Source organism: Dama dama, chromosome 4 (assembly GCF_033118175.1).
Source record: "Dama dama isolate Ldn47 chromosome 4, ASM3311817v1, whole genome shotgun sequence".
NCBI classification, from domain to species: Eukaryota; Metazoa; Chordata; class Mammalia; order Artiodactyla; family Cervidae; genus Dama; species Dama dama.
The window spans coordinates 44,670,324-44,686,410 of NC_083684.1; the positions used below are offsets into that span (position 1 = coordinate 44,670,324).

A 16,087-nucleotide genomic window follows, 5' to 3' on the forward strand; every position below is an offset into this window, starting at 1 on the left:
CACACACAAAGTTATCTCTCTATTCTGAGATCCCAAAGAGTTCTCTGCACCCAAAGGCCATGCTGACCCTGGGGCACCTGATGTGTTGTGGGGTAAATTGCATTTTATGGGGAGAAGTTAAGTTTTTGGTGTCTGGAACTCCTGGGTGGAGGTCACCCCTACTCAGGGGACACCTAGTCCCACTGTTCCCACAGACTATGGTAGCCCTATGGTGAAGAGACTTCCCTGGTGGTCCAGTGGTCAGAACTCCATGCTCCACTGACAGGGACATGAATTCAATCCCCAGTCAAGGAACTAAGATCCTGCAAGACATGCAGCATGGCCTATTAAAAAAAAAAATGTGGATCTGATGCTCAGGAGTCATACCCTGGCTCTGCGCTGCCAACTGGTCTTGAGACATAGGGCTCGTTATTTAACCTCTTTAATCTTGAGTTTTCCTTATCTGTTCAGTGGAGACAGTCACAGCACCCCTCTCAAGGGACTGAGAGATACTGCAGGTGAGCTGTTTTGCACAGTACCTGGCATTTAGTAAATTTGCAGTGAGCTGATAACTGCTGTTATGATCTCAGAAACCTGGGAACAAACACGGAGCAGAAAAACAACAGGTTGATGGAGAGCAGGTGGTGCGTGGCAAGGGTAAGCCCAGAGTCCTGGGGTCCTTGCTTGGAGTGCTTACACCCCAGCTGGGCGGTTCCCCCCAGGCTCCCCACTCACTTGAGAACAGGCTCTCTCTTTGTCAAGAGTTGGCTGTAGAGACAAAGTTGACCACTTGGCGAGAACTGGGAGAGCTTCCACAGGAGAACATTTTATTGTCTGTAAACTCTTCTTTGGTAAACAAGAAACCCAAAGGGACAAGGAGCACGCTGCATCAGGAAAAGGACGAGGCTGACACCCACCACGAACAAGGAAGGAGCTCTGAGAGGCAGCTACACCATTAGCGAGGTGGGGCAGTGGGCCTGGGGGGTGGGGGTGGCTGGCGGCATGGGGGAGAGGCAGAGAAGAGGGCCCACTCTGTTGGACATGGGCGTCTAAATGATACAGCGAATGAGCTCATGCATCACAGCAAGGAGAACCAGGGACCCCACCGCCCCCCCGTCCGTGCCCCGCCCACCTCCCACGAGGTTGGTGCCCCCCTGCACACACAGTGCCGTGCCCGGTCAGCCAGGGTGGGGCTGCGGGGGGCTCCAAGGGGCCTGGCAGCAGCCCCTTCTCCATTTCTCCTTTCCTGCTCTGCTGGCTGGTGTGTGCAGGTGGCAGGGACAGTCACAGGGACGCTCAGGATCTCTGGGTCTGGGCGGCAGTGGCAGGGCAGCAGGGTTTGAGGGGGAGGTGGCGAGGCAGCCCCCACCCCTGTTTTACAGGGGGGGCTCACTGCAGAGGACAATCTCCAGGTCCTTGCGGTAGAGCTTCCCCGCCTCAGCCAAGGACATGACGCTCTTTCTGTAGCTGGTGAGCTGTTGGATGTTCATTTCCTAGGAGACAGAGGGAGAGGGTAAGAGCAGGTTCAGGGGAAGGCACCCCTCCACCCCCCCAGCCACCGCCCCTCTCCCCGAAATGTTCATTCACCAAAACCTTTCCCTTACCCCATCTCAGTGCAAGTAGCCGAGAGGCATACCGAGCATGGGCTTTGGGGTCAGAAAGTAAAGTCCGACTCTTTGTGACCCCATGGGCTGTAGCCCACCAGGCACCTCCATCCGTGGGATTCTCCAGGCAAGAATACTGGAGTAGGTTGCCATTTCTTTCTCCAGGGGATCTTCCTGATCTAGGGATCGAACCCAGGTCTCCCGCATTGCGGACAGATGCTTTAACCTCTGAGCTACCAGGGAAGCCCAAGCCCTGGGTTAAAATGCTGTCCCTTTCACTTACTAGCTGCATTGCCTTGGGGACAGTATTCAGCCTTTTCTAAGTCTCAGCTGCCTTATCTGTAAAATCGGTCCAGGAATAAGTCTGCCTCACTGAGGAGTTACAATGATTAGGTGAGAAATGAATGTAAACAGCATCGAGCACAGTCCCTGACACTCAGCATGCGCTCCACACAGCAGTTGTTGATACCGGTCATTATCTACATACAGCTTCGCTAAATTCGTCTACCTCACTGGGCCTCCGTTCACTCAGTCCGCTGGGTCCCGTTGGGTGAGAAAGAGAATGCCAGGGAAGCGCCATGGTTTTGCCTTTGCCCTAAGCCGCACCCAGTGGGACAAGCAATTCTAATTCCCCTCTCCTCCAGTGGCAAAGCCTGCCAGCCTACTTCTTGCTTCCTGGCACCTTGAGGCCTTCAGAGGCTCTAAGACAGGTGACCCACGGTCTCATATAAAATGGAAAACTGAAAGTGATAGTCATCCAGTCGTGTCCTACCCCTTGAGGCCCTATGGACTGTAGCCTGCCAGGCCCCTCTGTCCATGGGATTTTGGAGGCCAGCACTAAACAGAACACCAGCGGCTGATAAGCCTTGTGTGGCTTTGGATGCAAATAGCCAGTAGTACTGAAATACAGCACAGTCATCATCATTGGAAAATCACTTAAGCAATTTTCTTTTTCCTTCCCTCCTTCTTCCCTCCTACACTTCTTTTCTTCCTCCTCCCCTCCTTCCTTCCTTCCTTTCTCCTCCTCTTCCTCTTGTATTGAACCTGTTGACAGATCTTTTCTTTTCTTTTTTTTTTTTTTTAATACTTCTAGGCTAATGGGTCATTATCCCCACGAGAAAACTGAGGTGTGAAGACTAAGGGATTGGCTAAAGGATGGAACCAACCCTACAGCCATGAACAGTCTTAGTCCTCTGAGTCCTGAAGGCTGTGTAATTCTTTACCTGGCTTACCTGTACTCAGTGCTTGAGGGTCAGTCTTTTATTGCATTCTTTGGTGACATCTCCTCACATGACTGATTTCTGGGTTTGTGCTACCACCCAGTCCCAAGGCACTTTGCAAACATCTCTAACTTCCCTAAAGTTGTGAAGTTCCTGGAAATGTCCTAGTCCAGGTCCATAACAGTGAGGTGTGCCTGAGTGACCTATCCCTCAATCAGGAGCCAAGGAAGGGACCCCCTATATCAGCTACCAGCCTGAGAAAATCCTCTGATTCAGCATGGCCTGAGGAGTTCCAGCAGAATGGAGGGAGGAGGCTGCTTCCTTTCTATGTCTAGAAGCAAGTGTGAAGCTGGGGAAGGCTTTAGCAGGTTGCAGTGTTCTCAGGAATGCTAAGAACATGTCAGCATTTGAGCCCATCAGCCTGTCCCGCAGGAGCCTCAGACATTAATCTGCTCAGAAACCGATTGACCGCCCATGTAGGCACCATCAAAATGGCATGTGCATCTGCCATGTGGGTTCACCTAAAAATGGTCATTCCCTTCCCAACTCAGGTTATTTACAGGCATATAGCTCTCTCTACTGATTCCTTCTCTTGATCTCCATGTGCTAAGTCTGGAGCTTAGTACTGGTGGAAGGTTCCCAGGTAAACAACTTTATTAATATCCTTGTTCTCTAACCTTCAGAATTTTTCTTAACCACAACACCTGAAATTTTTGTTTGTTTGCACATCTCAGAAAGTCAAGCTGTGTAGCCACATTGTTGTCTTTGTGGGAATCAAGGAAGACCCTAGTTAGATGATGACCAGGAAATTCAGGTCTCTCCCAAGATTTAATGCCTGCCCTCAAGGCCTATCAGCCTCAGGAATAAAGTAGGGTCATATGGAGAAAAACTATGCCTCATTATTCCAATTACAGTTAAGCATATTTTTCACTATGATGCCCAACATCCCTTGAACACATAAGGATACCCAAACAATTTTCTCCTAGAGTTTGGTAGCAGAAAAAAGTTTGCCAAGTTCAAGCACGTGATGAGTTAATTCCTTCTTCCTAGGAAGTATTTGCACATAATTTATTTTTTGCCTCTTTCAAAAAGCAATTATAGGTAACATTAAAAAAATAAACTTAGGGTGAAGGAAATGAAGGATGATATTCAGGATAGAGATAAAGAGGTCAGAAGACAATTGGAAAGGGAGACAGATAGACTCAGCGGCCACGATTAATTTTTTTCCCCAAAATTAGGAGTTAAATTTAGTTCTTGCCTGACTGCCCAGGCAGTTAGACAACGCAAGGAATTATAGATCACTCATCATCTAATTAAAGAAAGCAGCAAAAAAGCTATTTGCTCAGAGAAAGACATTTTCCAGGAGGTGGAGGAAGACGCTGCCAAGACTTGTCTCCTGGTTCCTCTTCTGCCTGTGTCCGCCCATCCTGGGCACCGAGATGAGCCCCTGGGGACTGCTCAAGAGGCAACATGACCCGGCAAAGTAATGGAATTCAGTTCCCAGCCTTTCCTTCCAGGGAACACATTTGTCAGGGACTTCTGTTAGCCCCTTCCCCAGCTCAAGATTCTAGAGTCAATTCAGAATACCCTCAACTCCCACTGGCCCTGCTCTTCCAAATCTCTCCTAGAGTAAAAAGTCTTTTTTTTTTTGGCCACGGCACTGACACTTCCAAGAAGTGTGCCACATTAAAACTGCCATGGCCTCATAGCCGCATTGTTTACATCAGTCAGCAGGTGGGGGCAATCCACGTGTCTGTCTGTGGACAAACAGATAAAATGTGGGATAGTCACACCACGTTACTCAGCCTTAAAAAGGAAGGAAGGAAAGGAAGGAAGGAAATTGTGACACATACTAAAACATGGATGAACCTTGAGGAAGTTACATGAAGTGAAATAAGCCAGACATGGAAAGACAAATGCTGCATGACCCCACTTGTATGAAGTATCTAGAGTGGTGAGATTCACAGAGACAGAATATAGAATGGTGTGAGTGGCTGGGGGGGAGGCCGCAAGGGGGAGTTATCATTTACTGGGTACAGACTTTAATTCTGGGAAGACAAAAAGAGGGCTGGATGGTGGGGATGGTTGCAGAACGCCGAGTGCTTGATGCCACTGAACTGAACGCTTAAAAGTGGTTACAGCGGCACACTTTGGTGTGTGTATTTTTAAAAAATCAACCATGAAAAGAACCCAAAAAACTGCTGTTGCCTTGTTATGGGTGATCAGAGGGGAGCAGGTGCCCCTTGACCGGCCTTCCCACTTCCACACCACCTCCGTGACAGCACCCCACCTCTGGGCTCAGCCCCTCACCTTCTTGTTTTTCTCATACAGATCCTTCAGGAGGGCATCCAGTTCGTTCTCATCAATGTAGCCGCTTCCGTCCTGGAAGGGAGCCAAGGGTCAGCACAGAGCCTCAAAACTCATGCCAACCCCTGACCAGAGTCTAGCCTTGCTGAGGGTCTTTACTCTGAGCAAAAGAGATGCCCAAATAACATGTCACTTCTGACTTTGCCAGTCACTGCAGCAATGTGAGGGCCCAGGGCAAACTGTTGGTAACCTTCCCTTCCGGTATTTTACATTTGCGTTGAAAATGTAAATGAGGTTCAGGAAGCATTTTGCTAACTCGCTGGGTGTTGAATCCCACAATAATATGTCAGGGTAACATGGGGCTATTTACCCCAAACCTGGAGTTCTAAGGAAAACCACTGGAGTCACCCAGGCAAGGGCAGCTGAGAGGGGTGAGAGTGGTACAGAGGGCCTCTCACTCCCCACTTCCTAGCAAGGTGGTGACCTGGCATCGGGGGGGCAGTACCGAGCACCTCCTGCCTCTGGGCCCCAACAGTGTGATCGCATCCTAGTCCTGGGCTTGACCCTCTTCCCGTCCACAAGCTATTCTCTCCTATACTTTGAAGGAACCAAAACCTTGGGTCCCACAAGCCACACATTGTTAAGAACATTAATCTTCTCATACAGCAGAAGATGCTTCAGGGAATCCAAAGGGACAGGAAGGAATTGCATGGCCCAGACCACTGCTCCCACAGCTTGTTTACTTCTGAGGACCAAGGTGAGCATTCTGGTGGTGGTGGGGTGACTGGGATGGGCCGCCTGCTTTTCCATCCACACTGTCCTCTATCTTACCTTGTCATAAAATGTGAAGATCGCGTTGAACTCCTCCGAGGTCAGCTTCATGCCCTAGAAGGCCCAAGGTATTAAAGACAGAAGCCAAAGCCCTGCAGAGTGTGTGTGTGTGTGTGTTTTGAGGAAGGGTGAGCTCAGCGGGATGAGGGGAAGGGAGTAATTGAAGAAAAGCAAAGTCGCTCTTTTACCTGAAATTTAAGCAGGAAGTTTTCCTGTACAGGCAAGAGTCTGGAAAGATAATGTTAGAGCAGTAATTAGGAGACAGAGCAGAGATAGGAACAACTAGGACCTGGGGGGATGCAGAAGTAGCGTCTGTAGTTACAGAAATGATTTCTGAGTACTTCAGAGGAAGGTTCAAAAAAGAGGGAGACGGAACGTTAAGGTGATGATGATCACTATTTGATCTAACTTTGAGCTTCGGGACACCTGACCTGTCACTTTCCCCACTGGTTGATCTTGGTGATGGAACGGTAGCACAGGGATTATCTGCCAGGGTCTTGTGAAAAGTGATGCTGGGGTGAGTGAGGACGGGCACTTACCGGGACATCTCCGAGAGGCCCAGTTTGCCATCCCCGTTCAAGTCAAACATCCGTAGCTGATGGGGACAGAAAGTGGTGCTTGGATTATTTGCTTTGACCTTCGCTCATGTGAGACCTTGACCCACCTTCCCCTGTACTGGAGAGAGGGGAACATGGCCAAGCATGCTCATGCGTCCTCTGAGGTCGCCCGGAGGCAGGGGGCAGCATAGGCTAAATCAGCAGGGACTTGGTCATGGCTCTCCTCTCCCCTTTCGGAGGGACAGGGCTGCAGAGGACAGAGGCCAACACTGAAGTTCCCCCTCTCCAAGTTTACCCTCTCCTGGAGCTGTGGAGGCTGTCACACAGACAGATGCTCTGGCCCAGGAGCATCTGGCTGAGTGGGAACCTCAGAGAGAAGGTGCTGGGACCATGAACTGACATCTCTCTTGCCAGCTGCCGCTGGGAGTTACTTCTCCCCGGCCTGAAGAATCAGCCAACTAATGACCCCCAAACCCCAGATCCCACCGATTTGGGTCCCACGTCCTGTGCCCTGGCCACTCACTATGGTTTGGGTGTACTCTTGGAGCTTGGGTTCATCATATGGTCGGTTCGCCTTCTTCAGCAGATCAGACAGGAATCCCTGGAATATGAAAGGCCTCTTCAGAGTTCCTGACTCAGTCTCTCTGCCCCTGACTCACTTACTTGTTCCTTCAGACAGTCACTCGATCTTGTTTTCTGAAGCCCATCATTTGCATAGCTTGCAGCCCTCATAATTCCCTCAGCCCTTAATGCTTGTGGGGTAATCCCAAAGGAGGCAGGAGCTGCTAAATGCAACCTCATCCCATTGGACAGATGGTAGAAACCGGCTCTGGCTCCTTGGAGAGCCCAGAACACATGCTAAGCCATGCCTGGAGATCCCTGGGTCTAGGGGAGTTTGGCAGACGTACAAGCCAGAAGGTCAAACTGCTGGAGTACTTTGAGGATGCCTGTTCTGAGCACTGATGTGCTGAGGAGCGTGAACTGGTTGTACTCTGTGACCCTGCAGCTCCAGGTTGCCGATTTCACATGGCTGAATACGTCCAACCATTCAGAGCCAGGCCTGAGTATCCCTGATCAGGCCACACACCCAACTTCCTCACCCAACATCTCCTCCCTCCCCAGGTTCCTTAAGCCCACCACCACTTGGGCCTCAGGCCCATGCTCCACCTTTCCACACCCTCCCTGACAAGGCCCATCCTACCTTGAGCTCATTGGCTTCAATGTAACCGCTTCTGTCTGTGTCATACTTCCGCCAAGCCTGCAACGGGAATGTCAACCTATTCACAAAGATTTATCCACACCTATAAGCTTCCCTCCATCTCCCTTTAACAAGACAGGCTGGGTCTTGATATTCAAGAATATCACAGTGGGATGGGCACATTGAGATGGTTTAGCCCAGTGCCTTCCATGTTACAGATGAAGAAACAAGGGCAAGTGTCTTAGCCAAGGTCACATAGAGGAGAAAAAAAAAAAAAACAAAAAACCTGCTGGGACAGGGTCTCCCTACTCTAACTGGCTTCACGATCATCTTCTAACCAGGGTTACAGTTTTCTTAGATACCAGCCAGGCAGATTTTACCAGAACTAGCACTAGGATCTGTGGATCCTATTTTTGTTGGGGGTATATTGAGTGCCCTTTTACTGTTGTGGAAGCCTTTCATTCTCTGCACGGGCACTAGGGGCAAGGCTAAGACTCCTCTGGAAGGGGCAGAAACAGATTTTGGTTACTCTTCACTGTACTATGTCCTCTACCCCTCATCACGATGCCTGTGACAGCCACGTCTGAAGATGGAACATAACTGGTAGTGTAATCAGTTTGTTTAAACTATCCCAAGGCCACTCCCCCACCTTTCTGATAAAAATCACCCCCCCTCCTTTGTTTTTTAGGAAACTACCCCTCTCTCATGTTCACACATGGTTCAAGAAGGGCTGACCAATCTCCAGAGGTAGACATGTGACCCAGGCCTGGACAGTCAGTCCCTCCCTGGATTTTGCTCCATTACTGGTTCTGGGCTCTGATCGGAGTCCCAGTTATTCGGTACATGCATTGGGTCCCTGTGAGAAACCAGACAACTGCCTGTTGACCCAGCATCTGGAGGATCGAAGAGAAACAGAGCTTTAGCAGGTGATAGGGGTCTGACCACCTCTTTCCTCTCTGTTCTGTCCATCTGAGCAGGAGCAGACAGTCCATAGGAGAAACAAGGAAAAACAGTTGGCATGGTTTTAAAATGTCCATAAATTCTTCACCTCCCTAATTCCCGTCTCCTTGAAAGTGGACTGAACTCAGTGGCCCACTTGTAATGAATAGAAGATGGCAGATGTGGCAGTTGTGGCTTCCAAGACTAAGTCACAAAGACAGCGAGGCTGCCTTCTTGTTCTCGCTCTTGGATCACTCAGTCTGGAGGAAGCCAGGTGCCATGTTGTAAGGACACTCAAGCAGCACCGTAGAAAGATACATGTACTGAGGACCTGAGGCTTCTTGCCAACAGCCACATGGGACTGCCATCCCGGAGGTGCATCTTCCAGCCCCAGTCAAGCCTTCAGATGACTGCTGCCCTGCTGACATCTTGACTCTGAGCCAGAGCCACTTGGCTGAGCTTTACCAAATTTCCACAGAAACAGAGATGATAAAATGTTTGTTGCCTTAGGCTGGTAAATTTTGGGGGGTAATTTGTTAACATAGCAATAGGTAACTAATACAGTGGTCCTGAAAGAATCTGGTCCTGAGTGCAACTGTCCTGAAACTCAAGCCATCTGGTGGGGAGGAGGGAATACCATGATGAGGGGTGGTGGTGGTGGAAGTGGGTGTATCTGTGACAAAAGGCCCAGAGAACCCTATTTCCCTAAACTTTGGTCTGTTTTGGTGCCTGACCATAGTTCTTAGATTTTCTTTCAAGTTTTCTTCCCTTAATTTTCATTTCCCTCTCCTCTAGCCCCAAACAGCACACCTAGACATCAGTAACACTTGATTTTCTGAGAGTCAGCCGGGACTCATTCTTTTCCCAGATTTGATCTCCTGCATCCATAAGTCCTCCACATCATGCCCTCCGCTTAAAAAATTTTTTTTTCATTATAGTTTATTTAAAATGTTGTGTTAGTTTTGGTGTACAGCGTAGTGATTCAGTTATACATACGTGTATATATATATATAGTCTTTCTCATGTTTTTTTCTATTATGGTTTATCAGAGGATAATAAATACAGTTCCCTGTGCTATATAGCAGGACTTATGTTGTATGGTTTACCTATTCTATATATAACAGTTTGCATCTGCTAATCCCAATCCATGCTTGCCCCCCTCACCTCCTCCTCGGCGACCGCAAGTCTGTTTTCTGTGTCTGTGAGTCTGTTTCTCTTTCATAGATAAGTTCATTTGTGTCATATTTTAGATTCCACAGGTAAGTGATATCATATGGTATTTGTCTTTTTCTTTCTGACTGACTTCAGTTAGTATGATAATATCTTTCTCCATCCATGTAGCTGCAAAGGGCATTATTTCTTTCTGTTTTATGGCCGAGTGATATTCCATTGTATGTATGTACCACACATTCATCTGTCTATGGCATGTCCCCCTCTTATCGTGAGGTGTGTGAGGATCTTTCTTCCATACTACCAAACTAGGCTGTGACTCTCATGGTATAGTCTTGTCTTGTTCAGTTGCTCAATTGTGTCCAACTCTTTGGTATAGTAGTGGCTCAAAAAATTTGATCCTGGTTTTTTAGGAAGTTATGTTGCTTGTAGACTTATTCTATGTAAAAACTTGGATAGATAGCTCTTGACTTGGGAAGAGAACTTTCTTTGGCAAAAAAAATGCCCAGTTCCATCAAAATATTCCGTCTCATGCTCAGAAAGCCCACCCTTGAGTTAAGCACAAAGAAATATGTGCAGATTTTCAAATATGACTTCACCAACCACCTGCATGCATTGAGTGCATTAGAATTTGGTTTCTAGGTTGAGTCTTGACTGGGAGAAAAGACAGATGCCCCCCCAGATTGCCTGGAGGGGATAACCTGAGGAGAGGATAACCTGAAGGGACCCCAGTGCTCACAGAAAGCAAAATATTCAGCTGCCTTCAAAGTGAGAGCATCCAGCAGGTCTGCCTCCGCTCCCTGGACCCGCCCCAACCCCGTGACCCCATGCTGGACTTCCCTTCCCTTCCAGCTCTTTGTGCTCTGCCATCAGTGGGTCATTATTCTCTTCCCATTCAAGGAAAAGAGTTCAAGAGACCTGGGCTTTGTGAAATCTCAAAGAAATCCTGAGGTGTCACTAAAATCAGAAATTAAAATGTTGTTCTGAGCAGTGGGATGGAAACCATCTGAGAGCACAAGGCTTTCGGGGCCACAGAGGGGCCATTTCAGGTTTCCTGCTGAAAAAGATGGAACCAATAGACAGCCCCAGGAGGGGATGGTCCTGCAAGGCAGTGGGGTTCCAGGAAACTTGTGGGATGGGGTGGGGATCAGTTGTTATGCTGGGCTTAGCTTAAAGGACAAAGACAGGTAAAACATGGAACCATGTCAACTACACAGAAAGAAACCACTGATGATTTAGGGGCGGGGCGGGGGGGGGTGGGTGGGTTTTGTTTTGCTCCTCTTTAAGTGTCTCTATACCCTGTAAGTTCTCATCCCCATTTTCCTGATCATAAGTGGAACAGAGCCAATCTCTGGCTGCCTCCCTATCAAGAAAGGAGCAATCAGGTATAAGTGCTCCCTTTTCTTTTCTCTTTTTTGGCCACACGGTGAGGCAGGTGGGATTTTAACTCTCTGACCAGGGATGGAACCTGTGCCCCTTCGGTGGAACCAGAGTCTTAACCACTAGACCACTAGGGAAGCCCCTTTTCAATAGACAGAAAATTGACATTCACAAAAGTAGCCCCCCTGACAAGTTCTATGTATATGTGACTTCTCCTTCTAGACAGGCAAGGGGGGGCTAAGAACAGAATCCAGCATGTCAAATTACTAGCTTATGGAATTTTGCCATCTTGAAAAAAAATGGAGAAAATCCTTTAAAGCACCATAAAATTAAACCCATATCTAATGCTTGGGCATGCTACCACTTAAAAAAATGAGTCTTCTACCCTGAGAATCCATGATTTCTAACTGACTTTCCATCCGTGTGGGGATCTCTCTGCCATGTGTGTTTCTGGACTGGCTCTCCAGTCATTTTTAAGCAGTGAATCACAGACAGGAGATTACCGGTGGCTGGAAATGGATTTGACATGACAAATGGCAACTGGTTGTGTTGAAGGCCAGTTAGTTAGTTATCACAGCAGGCAGAGAGTGTGTGTGTGTGTGTTGGGATGATGAAGGGATGAGTTGAATCTCACCTTGACGGACACATACGTTGAGTGGCTAGGGTGCAGAGCCCCAGAAAAATAGCAGAAAATATTTGGTAGTTTGCTGGATTAGTAATATATTTGGTTAAAATGTAAGGAATTTCCAATTTTTGTAAATAAAGAATGATTAAATATGAGCAGTTTCTCATGGTTCAATCTATTGGTTGAATATTACTCAGAAGACACTTGAGTTTCATTGTCCTGTTCACATGAGGTTCTCAAAGAATCCCTACTGCAGAGATGACCACATCCACTTTGAAGATGGACAGTGAAGCCATGACCACAGTCAAAGATCAAGCCTGGAAGATACTGGAAACTGGAATTCTCACTGGCCTTTTTCAGTTTTAGAATGGTGGCTGAATCCATCCTTTCCAAGAATGCTTCTTGGAACTCTGAATTCCAGGAACACTAATGCTATTGAGTGAGAAGAAAACATGAGGATTCTAGAAGCAAACTGAATAAACCAGGCTGTTTACTGCAGGATTTCTCAGAGCCTGTAATATGCAAATATCTATGGCAAATACCCAAATGGGAAGCAGTGTGTACACATGATTTCCCAAATGTACTTTGAAGTGAAGTGAAGTGAAAGTCGCTCAGTCGTGTCCGACTCTTTGCGACCCCATGGACTATACAGTCCATGAAATTCTCCAGGTCAGAGTAGTGGAGTGGGTAGCCTTTCCCTTCTCCAGGGGATCTTCCTAACCTGGGGGTCGAACCCAGGTCTCCTGCATTGCAGGCGGATTCTTTACCAGCTGAACCACACAAGGGAAGCAAAAAGGTACTTTACCCAAGCTTACTTCTCACTGTATCCTCCATACTTTAGTGTGCACGCACATCACCTGGGGATTTTGTTAAAATGTAGATTCTGATTCAGTGGGTCAGGACTCTACATGTCTAACAAGCACCCAGATCATGGCGACACTGATGCTCCTGGTCCACAGACCATACTTTGAGCAGCTGAGCTACTCAGAAGGGGTTTGGTGTCTTCCAGAGACCATCACTAGGCATTGGGTGGGCCTGTCTCTGAATGTGAGAGAAAGGCAGGCCCCAGTGTGCAAGAGAGAAGGCAGCGCCTTGGTCTCACCTCCATAAACTCAGTGCTGGAGCCCACGTGCTGCCTGAAGCACAGCAGGAAGTTCTCCTCGGTCGGCAGGATCTGTGCCAGCTGTGGGGATCAGAGAGGGACAGGAACATTACGGGCCGCCAGGGGAGGTTGGAGAACAGCCAGTGCAAGGCAGCGTGGGAGTCACGTTTTGTTCCATTTTTGCTGCTTTCCTTGAGAATAGGGGCTGGCAGCCCTTTAAAGGGGGAGGAGGATTTTCTAAGAAGCGCTTCTGAGTGCCCCCAAGCCTCTGGGTATGAGTAGCTAGAGGGACCAAAAGTGGTGCCACGTTAAAATGCATGTATTAGGACTCAAAGGAATACTTAATGATTCCATAGATACACAATTCTAGAAAATGCAAAGCAATCTGAGATGGGTGTTTGCTGATGCTCAGAGGACCCTTTTGGGGGTGACGGAGATGCTGTATTTTGATTGCGGCTGTATACAGCTGTCTAAGCTCATGGAATTTCACCGTGCAAATTGATGTGGCTTACTGTATATAAATTATACTGCACACAAATCTGGTTTCTAAAAAAATGCAGGATGTGCCGCCCCCCCCCCCCGCCCCTCACCTTCTCTGCTCCCAGTATTCAGGGTCACAGGCAAATCCCAATCAATCTCAGTTAAATGTAATAATCTCATTTCCCTGGCCAGTGATTGGCTTTTGGGTAGGAGTGACCTAGTCCTGGCCAATGAAATGTGAGGGGAGGTTTGTGGAGGGCACTCCTGGGAAAGGTTTCCTTGCTTTTATCAGGGACCAGTGAGGTGGGCCCTTTCTGCATCTGGATGTGATGCCTGGAACTGCTGTAGCTAGCTTTCTTATCCAGCCTGGGGATGAAGCTGTTGTGAGCCAGAGAACAGAACCAGTAGAACTACAGAGAAGCCAGGCTGGAGACCTGGCCTCTTTCACCACCCACCAGCCCTTCTCATGGGCTCTCTCCTTAGGAGTCTTTCACAGTTTAAGCCAGGAGTCCGTATATTACAGCCCATGAGACAAATCTGGCTCTCCATCACCCCCAAAAGAGTCCTCTGTGTACTAGCAACCACCCATCTCAAATTGCTTTGCCTCTTTCTGTACAGAAACTTGTGTTGGAGCACAGCAGGGCCCATTTATTTACATACTGCTTGGGTGGTTTCTGTGCCCCAGTGGCAGAGCTGAGGAGTCATGACAGAGACTGTACAGCCTGCAAACTCTGAAACATTGACCACAGTCTGTATCTTTACAGAAAAAGCCTGCCGACCCCTGGTTTAAGCCCACTTGAGTCACGATGTTCCAACACCTGCCCTTTAGGCATCTGTAGTGGATGGTCTCCGTGCCATTTGCACGTCACCTTTAACTAGGCTGGCGGGCCATCCCTCAGCGGCTGAGAAGGCTGTGAGCTAGGGGCTCATCGCTGCCCCCTGCAGGAGAACTGCCCTTCACCAAATGGGCTGCCCCAGCCACCCTGCCCTCCAACCCCCATCCTGGAGGGGGCAGCCTGCATCCAATACCTGACTGACATAGGGGTTCACAGGACCACCCTACTACCCTTCACTTCAAGGTAGGACCAGCTCGGCGGCACAGTCCACCCTCCAGAGCCCCCCATGCAATCAGCTGACACCACACCCTTGCTTGGCTTCTTCCTCTGCCCCTTCCTGCTGCACTGTCTTCCCTGCTCTTGAAGTCCTGCCCACTCGAATCTCTGTCTCAGTATCTGCTTCCGGGGCACTGACCTGAGGCACCATGGTAACCAGTCCACCCCAGACGACCTCTGTCCTTTGTGTGCCCAGCGTCACTCTGGATCACTTGACCATGGGTTGCAAACGGATTTCCTGAAGAGTTTGGTTAGGCCTGCACACGTGTGCACACGTGTATGTGTGTGTATAGGTGTGCACGTGAAAAGTGAAAGTGCCACTCGCTCAGTTGTGTCCGACTCTTTGCGGCCCCATGGACTGTAGCCCACCAGGCTCCTCTGCCATCGTTAAGCAGGAAGACTGAGGTGGCCTTAATGCTTTAGTAGCCTACATAAGCAAACCAAAATCTAACCAACCAACCAAAATAGCCAACTAGGCTTTCCCAAATAATGGAACCACTTAGGCTATAACCAGTCAAAGAACTTCTTTGTTTGCTACTGTCTCTTCTTTATAGAAGTCTTCCTTAGCTTCTGTTGGTAGAGTGTTCCTAACTATTTCAGGTTGGTCCTGCCCCATTTGAATTGATTTTTGCTTAAAGAAACTCTTAAAAATTTTAATATGCCTCAGTTTATCTTTTAGCAATATGTATATCTATGCATATCAATATGCATATATAAATGTGTGTGTATATATATATATAAATATGTTATACATACTACATATGTAAATTATACACACACACACCCTCCTTTGGATGCCTTCAGGTGGGGCATGAACTCTCCTACTCCCCAGTCCTCACCCTGTTTTCTGTCTTAAGTTCATCACACATTTACAGTGCCTGTTGGACCCTGAGAGCATTAAAGTTCTTTATCTCTGTCTTAGGTCAATGTTTGTTCCTCTTTCTTTGGGAGACAAAGAAAAAGTTCCATCTGTTCTCTTTGATCAGCCTGAGTGCTAGGGGCTTTAAGACCACCACCTCATCAGACTCCTGGAAGGATGCTGGTGCATGGGAAAGATACAAGCAACTGATGACCCTTCCCACGTAGCTCTTAGCAGCTAGGACTCAGGTCTGATAACTATAAGCAGCTTAGACATTAGGACTCACCTCCGCCATTTCGATTTTCCCATCTGAGTTCTTGTCATATTTCTGCATGAATTCCTTCATCTTCTCCCCTAAGTTGTCACTCTTTGATACCTGCAGAAAGACAAAGGGGACTGATTTTGCCACTAGGTCCCCTTCAAACCAGGGATCTCTCACCCTTTTGGTGTGGCAATAATGGGGAGTTATTTTGCACCCCAGATATGCAGGTTGAACCTGTGTGCAACTGGGTTGACCCAGTGGTCTGAGTAATCAAGGCTGTATTCTTTCCTTTTCAGGGTCCTTCCTTTTCAGTGTTCTCTTCTTTGAGGCTTGTGCATGCCTGCCAAGGTGCTTCAGCTGTGTCTGACTCTTTGTGACCCTGTGGACTGTAGCCCACCAGCCTCCTCTGTCCATGGGATTCTCCAGGCAAGAATACTAGAATGGGTTGCCGTGCCCTCCTCC

The 16,087-nt window shown here is 48.3% G+C and overlaps 2 protein-coding genes across 2 annotated transcripts in view; one reads left to right on the forward strand and one right to left on the reverse strand.

Annotated features, from left to right (window-relative positions):
• HYDIN (HYDIN axonemal central pair apparatus protein) overlaps positions 1 to 16,087 on the forward strand; it is a 501,386-nt gene that overhangs the window by 14,579 nt on the left and 470,720 nt on the right. The window lies entirely within an intron of this gene.
• CALB2 (calbindin 2) overlaps positions 861 to 16,087 on the reverse strand; it is a 28,085-nt gene continuing 12,858 nt past the window's right edge. The window contains exons 3-11 of the mRNA XM_061135073.1: positions 15,650 to 15,739; positions 12,913 to 12,993; positions 7,700 to 7,756; positions 7,022 to 7,099; positions 6,481 to 6,536; positions 6,130 to 6,169; positions 5,942 to 5,995; positions 5,114 to 5,185; positions 861 to 1,472 (exon numbers count right to left, since the gene is read on the reverse strand). Coding sequence (XP_060991056.1) covers positions 1,356 to 1,472; positions 5,114 to 5,185; positions 5,942 to 5,995; positions 6,130 to 6,169; positions 6,481 to 6,536; positions 7,022 to 7,099; positions 7,700 to 7,756; positions 12,913 to 12,993; positions 15,650 to 15,739 — 645 coding nt within the window. The 3' untranslated portion in view covers positions 861 to 1,355. The remainder of the gene's footprint in view (positions 1,473 to 5,113; positions 5,186 to 5,941; positions 5,996 to 6,129; positions 6,170 to 6,480; positions 6,537 to 7,021; positions 7,100 to 7,699; positions 7,757 to 12,912; positions 12,994 to 15,649; positions 15,740 to 16,087) is intronic.